This window comes from Danaus plexippus, chromosome Z, assembly GCF_018135715.1.
Source record: "Danaus plexippus chromosome Z, MEX_DaPlex, whole genome shotgun sequence".
In the NCBI taxonomy this organism is placed as follows: domain Eukaryota; kingdom Metazoa; phylum Arthropoda; class Insecta; order Lepidoptera; family Nymphalidae; genus Danaus; species Danaus plexippus.
In genome coordinates, this window is record NC_083559.1 from 10,674,040 (window position 1) to 10,688,474 (window position 14,435).

Sequence of the window (14,435 nt, forward strand, 5' to 3'; positions counted from 1 at the left end):
TTAAGAAAATTAAATTAATGACGAAAGTTTACAAATATAAAACACAGTATGTTATATAAGTGCTTTTTAAATAAACGCTTAAACTTTACAAGCCTCAGAACATTTTTTGTTAGAATACTGTGTATAAGGTAGTATTTTAATAAATTAATATTAAAATACTTCTAACTTAAGTGACTACTAAATCTTCTTAGCATGAAATCCGCTTAAAATATTGTTTCATTTTTATACATCGTGTTTAAAGTTCGTTAGAGTTTTAGAATCATCTATTCAATAATATAAAATCATCATTTAAAAGGATAGTTTATAGATTTGTATCATGTATAATTCGTTACTACTTTTCCTCCCCTTTCCAGCAAAACTAAGGATGTTAAAATAAATTTAACATTGAAGTCTGTCCGTGTGTGGATGTGTGAGTGACTGGGTAGGTCGTCTGTCTTCGGCATCGTAGCTCAAACTAATCTAGTTATTGTATTTGAATTTGCATTACGACAGTTCTTTTCTAAAAAGAGAGTTACAAATAAAACTCCCAAAATTCTTATAACTTTAGCTCCTCCTAATTTAAGTATAAAAACTTTTAGACGTAAAATTTTATTTATGTAAAACTATTGTAACTTTGTTGATTTACTTTAGCTATTTTATTATTTCACATTATCTCCGACGTCTCGTTTAATTTGTAGAGACCGTGCAGGGACGTAACACTAATTTAAACAAAAAAAATACAAACAATAATATTAATGTAAATACAGAAATTATAAAATAACTTGTTATATTTTTTGAAAATTAAATAGAGTAAACCTCTTTTACATTTTTTTTTAAATTTATATTTAAGTTTTAGCACTAGGTATAGTGGTATAATATTTCAGCATATTACCACGAGCTAAATCTACTTTTTATATTAATACAACGCTATCTTAAGTGGTTACTTAAATTTTTCGCCTGGGCAACACCGTTGTATCGATAAATTATCATATAACGTTTCACGTTGCTGACTCCGCAGGACGAACGCCTGGCTGGTGAACCATAAGAATTTTCATACCACAAAAGATATGGAGGGTTATCGTTATTTTAACATCAGAGTAATCATCTAGTTGTAAATGGAGGCTTCAAGTTTTAATTATGTAATTTTTACTATAACAGACGTCTAAAAAATTGTCGTTATCCTGGAGCCACTGACTGGTAAATACGGCCTAAATATTTATATTTATTCCATTATATTTATATTTTATTTATTTGTTTCTGGTGATGTTAATCAGAACGTTGAATAAAAGTTTAATTTTAACAAATTATTTCAATTCTCTTCAATAATAATATTATATATATTACATAATCATGATGTTAATTGCTCACTTTTACTATTTTAATATTAGTGGGTCAGTGGAATTGTTGGTTTGTAAAAGTAATTAAAAGGGTAATAGAATTTCTGTGGTTACGGTAAAGCCCTCCCGTTGCCATTCCGTAAATGGGATAGCATTACCAGTTTTATTTAAGCTAATTAAGACTCACGACTCGAAATTCACTAGCGTTATCAACACGTCTAACAACTTTCTGAGTTTATTTGTTGGTTATTTATTATTCTCTCATTTTAGTTACTGTAAGGAATATTACTTTTATTTCCTCTCCTATTTTTCCAAGGAAACTATTGTTTCGCCGAGAATGAGAATTCTCTGAATATATGAAAAGTATTTTGCTTAAGCTGAAATAAACTTGACTTTAAGATTACATGTCAAAGGATTTTCTCAAAGGATTTGTTTCAAACAATCGTTACATTTTGCATCATTCACATAAAATTGAATAGCATGAAGCAGATTGCTTATATTGTATGATCTATCTAGTTTTTTCACGATGCTCCCATATTATGTCAACAAAAACAAGTTAATAGTATTGAGGATTATCTTCTTATATTCGACTTGATCTCGCTCTGCCTTATGATTATATTAGTAAGCTTTTCTTATATCGGATTATCTCCTAAGCCTAAGAATTTAGAGTATTATAAATAAGAAGTTTAATTATTTTGACGGCAATGCTAATTTTTATGAAAATAACTAATCTGCAATAGAAATCTTAAAAACAGCTTTTTCTATGATATAAATTTACAATGATTTACTTTGATTGACAAGTTTGTAACAAAATGTTAGCTTACACTATTTATGTTGAATTCAAATGTAATTTTTTGTGATGTTTCCAAGATAGCAAGAAGATAATGGAATAGTAAAGTGTGGTGGCCAAAACTACATTTTATTATCGTCATATTACAAAACTTTTACTGAACCCAACCGCTATCTCTGAAATTGTACTCGTCCCAAATAAACATACGAAGTCAGAATATTCTAATAAATGATTTTGCAAACAAATATTTTCGTTGTCCTCAGTATCATTCATGATATAAAATATTGAAAGTAAAATACTAGCCATTCTGCTAAATTGTCGACATATTGTGTTGTCAATTGCGAAAACAACTAGAAAAAATTGTTTAACTCGAATTTCCCGGAAACATTTTTAGAAACTATTAAAAAAAGTACGTTTGAACACCCTATTCGCTTAAAGTGCTCTTTTAGCTTATGAAACAATACAAAACTAAACGGCTTAGCGCGACCTTTATAAACCGTCTCGTCGACTAGTAAATAAAGCGTGTTAAAATAGTTTATCAGGTTAGAATTTTACTACGAAGTTTTTTAAATGGTGAGAAACAATACTTTTTAATATTCATCATAAACTATAACGTTTAAAAAAACTTAATACCAAGTTTATTTAATTAGGATTCTCATTATTTATTACTTTGGAACCCTGTTCATTATTTTAGTAGCAGTTAAGCCTAAACTTTACGGGTGAGCTTGAGACTTATATAATTTAAGCAAAAATTTTAAAGCATTGTGAACATTATGTTTTTATTTACATATATTATAAAGTCACTTATTATTTGTATTATACATTAATTTTTATAATAAAATCAAAACTTATATCTAATTTGAAAACTATAATAGGAATGAATAAAGTTGGGATGACTTGTCAAACTAATTATTCTGACGTTGTGTTTTAAAATTTTTGAAGACGTCAAAAGAAACTAAAAAACAATACTAGTTAAGAAATAAAATATACGTACGTGCATTTAAATAACGAAGTAAATATACATACTTTTTTAAGTTCTTCATAGAATAATGAATACTAATACTGAATAAACTTTAAAATAAGGTAATATTATCTGTAAATTATAGCAGAGAATGTGGTTTTGACTTTCTTAAGTAATAAGATGTACAAATACTAACAACTACAAACCAATAACTACGGTTCTGTTTCAACCATTGTAGGAATCGACGTGCAAAACAACATCGGAGTCCACGTTTTAATAATAGTATTTTGTAGGACACCTTACTAGAATTGCATAATTCCATTTCAAGTAATTAATTGAATTCTAGCAACGTAATTTCTTTCTAATTAATATCTTTGTCACCGACGAGTGATATTAATCTTTTACGTACTGTACATTCGTATTCACACATTAAAATATATATTTTAACTTAAAACTGAATAAGATGGAAACTGTCACAAAAAAAATATTCTAATGTAACTTTTCGTTGGAATCTAGTTATGACTTAGTATAATTATGCCACCCTTTCTAAATTTTAAATGCCTGGATAAAATGCTTTATACCTACCCCTCTGTCTATTGAAGATCCCTTCGTTTCCATTCATTTGTGGGATTAGCCGACCGTGTTGGAAAAATACCTAATAAAAGTCAGAGGTTATCTTATCGTCGTAAAAAAGGAATAGGAATATCTCTGGTGTTCGACCCATAAATACACAAAGTTGCTATGAGGGTGACTTGCAGCACCCTCATAGCAGTGGCCTCTGTCAGGTAGCAGAGTTTACCCTAACCTCCCACGTAGGCTTGGGCTCAGCTAGTTAGCGGGCTAATACCCCATCCATCTGTTCTTTGAAAGAGTGAGAAGGGAGAAATGAGTTCCGAAGTTCGTTCTGTCCAGGATCCAATTCAATCGTGTACAGTAAAACAGGAACTGGGTTTTCATCTTGGTCTAGCTTTGACGAATAAGGAATCGTCCGTACCTAAGACAGCCTTATCTCTTGTCAGGCGGCACCTGACTATGTTAATTGTCAAAACACCATTAACATAGGATTTCATAGGTGGTAGAGCCTAGCTGTGGTCAAGTAACTACAGATCGAATATAGGCTGGCTCAACCGAGGAAGTATCATCCTTCCACAGAAGATCGTCGTGAAGTAGTCTTAAATGGCTGCGTTTTGTCCGATGTGTGAAAGAGCAGGTTGCCCTTTCCCATTTCCACCCTTTCCTGTCATTTCCTTATCCCCACTCATCCCTCTTCCTATAGAACCAAGGTCGGCAAAGCATCCGCAATAGAGATGTTGTGCCCACCAACTACGCCCTCTGCTTGCCACCTTTCACATAAAAAAAAGCATGCCGCCAGATCCAATTTTTACGTATATCTTTGCGGTGCAATTGCCCAATTTGGCTATGGCTAAGAATCACTTAGTTGCTGTGGCTGAGTTGTTATTTCAGCTCCCCTAATAATTGCGATCTTGGTGGGACAAGAACTCCGTTCATTGCTAAGGTCTTCCACAGCTCCACTGGTCTATCTCCAGCGGCTAATCTGCGCGTCCACATTTCCCTGGTACCTAATGCCGATTGACTCCAAATTGACAGTCCGCCCCGCTGTTTTCAGGACCACGGTTGCTGCCACGTCTGGCTACAGTTCAACATGCACTGTAGCGGTACATAGGGAGCTGATTTTAGATTATCGGGGTGTAAAAGTATTCGTTGACTTCTTTAGAGCCGCCCCCTTCATGAATTTACCTCAAGCGATGTGTTCTTAGCATTTCGACCTCTTTTAAGAACAGTCACCAACTTGTTTTAGATCTAGGTGACTACATACTTTGTCTGAGACGGTGTTGGTTGAGAGGACGCCATCTTACTTCTGCCGGATTGTGCGTTTTCTCTAAGAAGTAGTGTGTATCTGCTACTTCTTCAATGAGAGGATCTGCCTTCTATGATAAAAGGCACCTTACAATAACTAGGAACTTTGTTTTGGTAAGCTTTCCCACTAAGGCAACCATCTAGAGCGTTAGACCTAACAAATTAAAATATGAATTACATATATGAAGAAATGATTAGAGAGTTTTTATCGCAACATTACAATTTCTGAAAAATTACTGTTTTGTTTAAACAGATTAAAATTTTAAAAACAACAAAAACAAACTATCAACTCTTCGAAGTATTCCAATACCTCTTTTTCTAGCTTGACACAAGATAAATATTTAAAATACGGTGTGTATTCCAATATTTGATTGCAGTTAATATAAAGATGTAGATAATTTTTTTATAAGTTATATTAATAAAATTAGAAGTTGCAACCGTTCCAACTCAATCAACACGTCTGAAATGTTACATTTCTTCTTCAAATAATAGTGTTAGGACCATTTGCAAAATAAATAGCTCCTGGACATGGTGAATAATGAATACCAGGTCGGTAGTTCTTTAACAAATTCATTTTTTTTGCCGATTTCCACACATAACGTAGCCAGTTACCCAAAAAAAGATCTTGTAATTGTTTGTCTCTAGTGTAAACAAAATGGAAGATTTAGAGGAAAATATATCTAAGGTCCTGTCTTAAACAATGTATATGAAATAGAGATTTTAAAATTATACATTCAAAATCAGTGGATAGTCGAATTTACTGAAATGCAAAATACAAAGAAGCTTTATAAGCCATATAAATTAAATTAAAACTGTGTAATTTAACATAAGTACTGAAAACACACCAAAACCATAATTTTATATTCGGTATCCATTTGAAAAAATTTTTCATAAAAAATAAAATTCATAGATGAAGAACGTACTATAAAGTCAATTTTCTTATTGCGGAAACTAATTCGATAGCTTGTAATTTATTGTTGCAAAAGAAATGTAAACATTGACAGAGTTTAACAATTTATATTCAGTGGCCTGTTGTTGAAGTCAAAACTTATTTCCAATCCATTAAATTTTTTTTATCAAGGCTTTGATGTGTTTTAAAAAAAAATTCTTTCTTCATTTTTTATTAGTTTTATAAAATTGTATATTTAAACACTTCTGTTAATACTGCCATTTTTATATGACATTAATATTCACGGATGTAAGCGTTTTTTATTATTTTACTCTACATACTCCCGACATTTCGGTTGGTTTGCAGCAACCGTGATCACGGACAGACGATAAATAGGACATCTTTGTCGTGGATACGAAAACATATGTTTGAGGTAGAAGCTGTAATAAATTATATTTTCGTTAAGGAAATATTTACAGTAGAAAATGGCAATAAACCACTTAACTGGTTAGTAATACAATACCCCGCACCTTTACTAAGAGGTAATTTAGTCACACTAGTGATAGTGTAAAATACTTAGCCAGATTATTTTACCGGTCCTTGTGTACACGGCAATATTACCTTTGCTTTGACAAACACCGCTAGAGCTTTCGAGTTAGATTGAAACTGCATTAATTACCCTCAATATATCTTATTAGTTTGAATTGGAATGGAAGAGGATCTCTACTATTACCACACGTTATGCAGTGAACTATGAAGTAAACTCAAACGCACAAAGCCCCAGCCAAATACTGTTAGGTCAAATAATTTCATACAGTAAATAAGCTTTGCAAATTCATCATTATATTAAAGTAAAAATTTGTAAATAAGTTTAATTTTTGTATGCCGTTTCGATTTTCTAGAATTTTATATAATACTTGCTCTTGGGATGACACTCTTCAGTATTTATGTTTGACATGAATATTTCACGTTAAAAAAATGTTCTTTTCCATATTCCATATAATTTTAAACATAATAATATTATAATATAAATATTGTCCAATTAGCATAAGATTGAACAACCGTTAAATAAATAATTCATTTCTTTTTACTGTTCAGTCTTCAAACTTGTACCAATGTAATAAAATTACTTAAGATTTCATACAACTAAGAAAATTTTATTAAAGAGATTTAGCTTTATATCTGATTTGCAAAATTTTAAGTTTAAATGATCTCTTTTAAAATTCTTCAGCTAAGGAAGAAAATATTCTTTTAGTCTACAATTTATCCAAAGTTCTGTTATCATTAAGTCTGGATTTAATTTGAACGAGAAAATATGATTATCTGAAAAAGTTAAGTAAAAGATATTAAAAATTAGCAAAATAATTGTAGTCATATCGTCAGCAAATAATTAAGACTCGCCTATCGATCCCACGACAATTAGGTTATGAGGGACGTTAAAAATGAATCTACACACAGGCGAATCTAACTATAAGCGAAAACAATAAACAAAATATTTGCTTTGTCGATTAAAATATGACATTTATATATAATTTGTTATTATTATAGTAGAAATCTATATCACGGAATGTTTTTCTCACAACTATATAATATTTTACATGTAAAGACAAATATTACACAGATTTAAACACGACTAAAATAGTAATATAGATGATGTTGTGAAATTTAAAAATTCAGTGACCATGTTACTTCAGAGAATTTTGCCAGTGTCTTTCGGACGATCTCTATCTAAACTCAGAATAAAAATCTATTAATATTTTTACTCACATAATATTTTTTTTTCTAAAAAAAGCATTTTCATATTTTAATTGAATCGTTTTATAAAATACCCAATTTATTGCCACTAACTAAATTTAGTGCCATCTATATTCTATTTTTATCCACATTCTATAATTAGTATCTATTGTTTGGCGATATCTAATGATTTATAAAAAGTCATGCCATACGAACTGTCAATATAAAAAGTATATTTTAAAAATATTAAAAATATTAAAAACTTTTTTGGTAATTTAAGGCCATTGCACAGTTGACCTACCAACATATTTTATTTTCATTAATCACTTTACGTCCAATCGTTAGCGCTTTCCCGGTTACGTTATAAAAAAAGCGACTCCCAGTATAATTGGTTTATACCATAGCTATGGATTGTAACCGTTTAGCAAGGTTATATCACAGACTGAATTAAATTTTGAACAAAATTATATAAAATACTAAATTCATCTTATTAAAAATATACACGATCGTAACAAGTTGTCAACGGTGTTCCATTTTTGACTTCATATTTGGTGACGCTTACTTATTACACCAAAACAGAAATGGGTGCAAGCATTTTCGACACGACTCCAGTGGCTGTAATTTAATTGTGACAATTCTTATACGTCATACTTCATAATAATTTAATTCCGTTTTTCTGAAGTGCCTTGCTCGATATAAGACCTTGAATCGACATAAAAAATTCTTTTACCGTTTTAATCTATCGTTGTGTTTGGCAAAGCATTTTTATTTATATTTTCGCTCATTATTTTGTTGTTGGTGATTACTATAAAGTATTCCTGTTTGCCAATGTGTCCCCAGAATTGAGTTTTTAGTTTCAATTGAATTAAGTACGAGACAATTAACCCGGCTCTATAGACATAGTGTTTATTAGATCAACTCTATTACTTAAAGAATAACAAATTATTTTCTTGCACGTGTTTGAAAATATTTATTGAGTACACAAGAAAAATCAGTTATGTAGAGTAAGCAAGGAAATGCCACACTGGCCCACAGACTGTGACCCTAAATATTTCATAATTTTAAAGGCATTAACTTATAAATAATTTTATGACACGGTGACAAAACTCTTTGAATTCTCTTAAGCTTAATTGAAATAAAATATGATAAATCTTCTATTATTTTCATTTTCTAAAAATATAGATTGGTTTTTGAATATATACGTTGAGTGATATGATTGACTGTTTTTTTTTTCTTGTTTTAGCTAACGAACAATTAAGGTTAACATTATTTATGATTATAAAGCAATTCTTAAGTTATTCTTTAATAAGCAACACATGAAATAAAAAATAATAAAAATGCGTCAGGAATAAAGAAAAAATATAACCAAAACATTCCTGCTAAATAAAGTTAGGAAAGACAAATCCTTTTACAAACAATTTGTGCTTAAAGAAGTGACTTTTTATTTTAGAAGGATAAAAATGTTTTTGTTCCAATTTGATTTGGAAAAACGAAAATCGACGTTTTCATATGTTAAGTTTCATCAATACCTTTCGACGGTGTATTTTTCCGTTACAAATTGCAATTTTGTTTTTCATTACTTATTTTTAGTATCTCATTATCCGCAAGTTAAAAAAGAAAATATTTTTGATTGGACATCATTTTAGAGCTAAGCGATTTCTTTCTTATAAAAATGGTAATTATAATGAAATTCTTTAGAAAGGGATAATATTCAGCCGCGCCAACGATTCCGATCCTTTTTGAAGTCCTTAAAAGGGCTGGGATAAGATGATACATGCTTTTATCGCTTCTCGTCGCTTAATCTGAGTGGAATGTTCTTAAAACATTTTCTTTGTCCAAATCAACCAAATACTTACTTATATATAATTATATTATCAATAATCATAGTCTTATTTTGTGTCTAATCCCCTACTCATATTTCCTCGTGCTTAACCAAATACTACTTGAACTAATTGTTTGAATGTTTTGATTGATTCATTGAACGACCGTGGGTATTTTCTGCGGGTAAGTGAAAGAAGTGATACATTATTCAAAATTTATTTTAAATCTTTTAGTTAAATATTAATTACGAATGACAAGAATTCTTGTTTCTAGCATTTCATCCACCAGCATAAGTCATCCTGGAAGCATTCACGTTCAGTTATACAGCTGATTAGACGTTTTAATAATAATATGTAATCAATGTAGAAATCTATAAATGAAATCCCAAAAAATTTAATACTTAGATTAGTGGGGGGATTAAATATTTTGGAGTTTGAACAAAACCTCCAAAATAATTAATCCCCCCACTAGAAATTGCAATTGCAAAAATAAGTGACACTTCTTAGTAAACTGAGCGATGACTGTAAAATGAAAAGTACTTGTGAACTTCTGTTGCTACATGGACTTGCAGAATGTGTGAACGAAAACCTTAGATTGACTATCGATCGCTTCAAATTACCACTTTTAGAGATTGACGAAGTTCAAGTTCAATACATGAGCCGGTTCAAAAAACTAGCCATTATTCTCACTTTTATCCATCTTGGAGTCCGCATATTGATAACATATGGGAAAAAAATTGTCTTAGCCTATTTCTCTCAAAGACTTCACCATTTTTAACCAACAACCACTAAAATTGTGCTTGCAAATTCTTGTTTATACTTCATTACGCTGACTCATGCTTTCTAGAATTTACGGAAGAGCGGCTGACTAAACTTGAACGTATGCAAAATGTCTATAAAAGTTTTATATTTGCCTTACGCAAATATGGCTATGTGTGTCTTTTACGCCAAAAGTTCATGTGGTTGCAAATTCACTTTCGCAAGAATGCTTAAACTCTCTGTCACCTTTACACTCCCCTTTTCTATCCGTCGGGATTAATCGATTCCCATTTTAAAAACCAACTTCAATCCCATTTCGTTTCTCCTTAGTTTTATTTGTCGTAACTTTCCCCCTTCTGCTTCTTCATTATGAATATATCATTAAATGTTTTCAATTTATATTCCATGTCGTTACTTATTTTTATATACGTACAAATATGTGTATGCATGTACAATATATATATATGTTTCATATGTCAGCTGTGCATATCATCTTAAAATTTTAAATTCTTGTAATGTCTTGGTTTGTTTCCTTTTGAGCTCTTTTTTTATTTTTTTCTGTTTTGTATGCATTCTGAGCTAGTAAATTATTATTATAAGAATTATCTTATTAATTGGTAAAAAAAATATACACATTACTACAGTAATAGTATACGCAAAGCATACGCATCCGAAGTAAATTAAGCTTTAAAAAAAACAGGGTAAGTAAAAAAAAATGATTATTGGATTAAAACATTTTAAAATAAATTTTACAATCAACGTTGAAAGATTCTGCATAACAAAGGAGCGTTCATGACAAAATATGCTTACACAAAGAAAATCTATACAATCGAAAATCCAACAGATAAATCACATTATACATCACCATATGTCCTTTTTTCTCTTTGTTTTAATACAATAAAATTAATAAATTCCAGAATTTAATTGTCTAATTTAAAAGAATTATTGATATATTACTATAAGGTAATATATCAATTGATACTAAACTGATATTTTTGAGCTAAAAACAATCTCGTAGACACGATACTATTACACACAATTATTTTTTCTACATTTCTAAACTTAAACAAATTTGCTATGAGTATATGTAATATAAGAATAATTAGACAGTAATTTAAAAACCTACCCATATATTATATATATAGGCATACGATAATCAATCCTTATCAATACTTTGTCAGCGATTGATTGATTGATAAGGTTTCGATCCCACACAACATAGCCCGTTATCAAATTGCCGTTGAGGCGATAAAACATGTTAATGGCGGATGTATATGGTTCTTTAACGCTTGTATACACTAACAATAAAGTTAACTATAATATATATTTTTGGTGCACAAAATATTGTCTGCATATTACGGCATACTCAAGGTTTGTATTTTAACTACACCAATTATTGAAACAAGAATTACTTCGAAACATCAGCTGCTGAGATTATATCAATGGTTGTTATTTTTGAAGGACAGAAGAATCGTCTCGTTATAGTAGTATATAGAGTTGTAAAACGAAGTTTGTACTTAATATCTATTGATTAAAAACTATTTTATTTATATTGACAGATAACTATCTAAAAGTATTTATATTGAGAGAAGGACAGATTTGAATAAAATTTTGCTGACGTAAAATATATAGGCTGTCTGCAAATTGTACAACTAACGAAGCCATAACCAATATCTCGAGACCAATCAAACCTGCTATGTTTTTCTTATAATGGTTTCGTACTCTATTTTATTATATTGTTTACTTTCTTACTTTTTACTAAAAATATGTCTTTATTAATGTCATAGCATGTTTTGTTATGTAAAAGTGAATGACGGTCTAAATATGATTATTTTGCGTAAAATATTTCTATGTTTTACTTGTAAATATTGCATCTGCACCAAAATTTATATAATAATAAGAAAATTATAAACAGCTGCCAACCGTCAGTTTACACTAAAGTGACATGCGAATTTAAAATAATGTAACACGCCATGACGTCCATGAAATTAAATTTAATAATTTGTATATTATGTATTCATGTAAAGTGAAGGTGATAAAATTTTAATCGGGGCATCTAGGGCGCTGGATAATTTTTGTTACCTTTTATATTTAAATACAAATCATTTGATGAGAGAATACAATCTAACCCAACATCAAATTATTTAAACCGGAAGATTGGGTTATTTAAATTTATTCAGTAATAAGTAGGTATCATAGTACCATAGTATTTATCTATCAAAGTGTAAATTAGTCTTTCAATCTAAGTCTCCAAAGAAATTTTTATCTTCACAATTATCGCAGTAAAAATTTCTTCGATATCTTAAATACATGAGTTGCGAATTCCGAACAACGGATATGCAAAAAAGAAGTTCACTTATGAGAAGATTTTTCAGAGATGATTCTAAACATATTTTCTCGAGAAGTGTGGCAGGGTATTTTTATTAATTATACAACAAGACCAGCAGGACATTTACTACACCCTTTGTGTTTCAAATGTCTATGGGCGACGGTAATTACTTTATATCACGTGAAATTGCTTGTCTGAATGGAAGGAAGTTTAATTTGACATTTCTATAAATTAATTATTGCTATTTTTACATTTTCTCTTGAGAAAAATATTCATCCCCAAGAATATAAGGTTCTTGTAGTTTTCGAGCCAAATAGGTATTTTGTTCTCCTCGTATCTGGAAGGAGAGACCACTTTATTTTGGGTTTTTTGTATCTTGGGTCCTATTTTTTAATTTGTACTATCAATTAAATTTGAATTTATATTACAATTTCATGTTTACCTCTAAACGTTTTACTTTTGATAGAAAATATGAAGTCGAACATAGAATCGGCGTAGGCCAACAGAATTTTAGAATTTGGATAATCAATGAACTTTATTATATTTAACTATAGAAAAAATCGGATGGATGAGTAAATTTATTGCTATCTGAAATAAATGGCTTCATTTTTTCTCTGAAAAAAAAAACATTATTTTCATTGAGCTCACGTTAACGTTCGAGGATTGAATGAATTTGTACTATACAAAATGTTCTTGTACAATAAAACCGAGTTTATTTTTTTTACATAATTCTATGATTTTCCCTAAAAACGTATAATAAGTACGTATATTCTGTTTTTAATGTCGTTTAAGATGACTTCTTCGTCAGAAGAGAATCCAGTTTCAACTTCGTTTCTAATTTTATGATATTAAAGAGATTTTTATTATATTAAATATTTCCCACCCCACCTTTTCGAAGTTTTCAATGAAATCACCAAGAAAATTATTGAAAATATGAAACAATTACTAAATCTGCTGTCTTTACGCTAGGTGGGGTTCTAGTACTTATTTAAATTAAGAGAATCTTTTAAAAATTTTCAAATTTAGTCTCAGTCTCACTGATCTTTTAGACATGTTTTTTTATAATATAAGTGAATCATAGTCTATATAAAGCATGTGTATCTGATAAATATATTTTCTTTTAATAAATTTAAAGTAAAAATAAAATTAAATAATTAAACAACAAAGTTTTGCATACTCGTCGGTATTATTTAGACTTTTTAAATATTAAATACTATAGAAAATCTGTTATAGTTATACAAAAGAAAATGAACAAATGTGTTTTTCTATTAATATATTAATTTTGTATAACTGTGTAAAAATAATAGTTTCGAAAGTGTTTAAAACTTTAGAGAACTTGCCAAAGATGTTAATGAATGCGTATTTCGTGTGCATTTATTTTTAGAATCTATTACAGATGTTATGAAGCTGAAAATAATCCAACATTTACAAACATTACAGGCATTTACGTAAATCTCAAACACTTAAGATGGAACTTAATGGCTTAGAGACTTACCCTGCCGCTTCCACACTTAACGTTCTCTGCCATTCCACACACCAGATACTCAGCGATGAGCGACGGATCATATCACAGCAGTGTTCAGTTAGGAGTTCGATATGTTTACGATAATTGTTTATATCGGATTCAAAACACGACTTGTCCGTCCTGGAGTGTGGAACAGACTGGATGCGCGCGCCGCCACGTTGCTATGGTGATCACGTTAAGTTCCAGGTTATGTGTTTTCAAATTTATAACCATATTGATAAATTAATCTGTTATCCCAGACACGTTTGACAATAACGACTTTATAGATTTTTATATATTTGATCGAACCAAAAGCTTTAAATCTATATTAGCAAAATATTAACCGTGCACGAAATATTTAAAGAGTGTTACTGTTAACCAACGATTCAAATAATCTCGTGATGTCTAGACCGCCAGCTGTCATCAGTTTAAAAATTATGCTGACATACAATGCA

General features: G+C 30.0%; 1 protein-coding gene across 2 annotated transcripts in view; it reads right to left on the reverse strand.

The window, feature by feature from the left end:
* LOC116777802 (calcium/calmodulin-dependent protein kinase kinase 1) overlaps positions 1–14,143 on the reverse strand; it is a 102,849-nt gene extending 88,706 nt beyond the window's left edge. For both annotated transcript variants that reach the window (XM_061526261.1, XM_032671523.2), the window contains exon 1: positions 13,972–14,143. In XM_061526261.1, coding sequence (XP_061382245.1) covers positions 13,972–14,004 — 33 coding nt within the window. In that variant the 5' untranslated portion in view covers positions 14,005–14,143. The remainder of the gene's footprint in view (positions 1–13,971) is intronic.
* Positions 14,144–14,435: the final 292 nt, after the last annotated feature.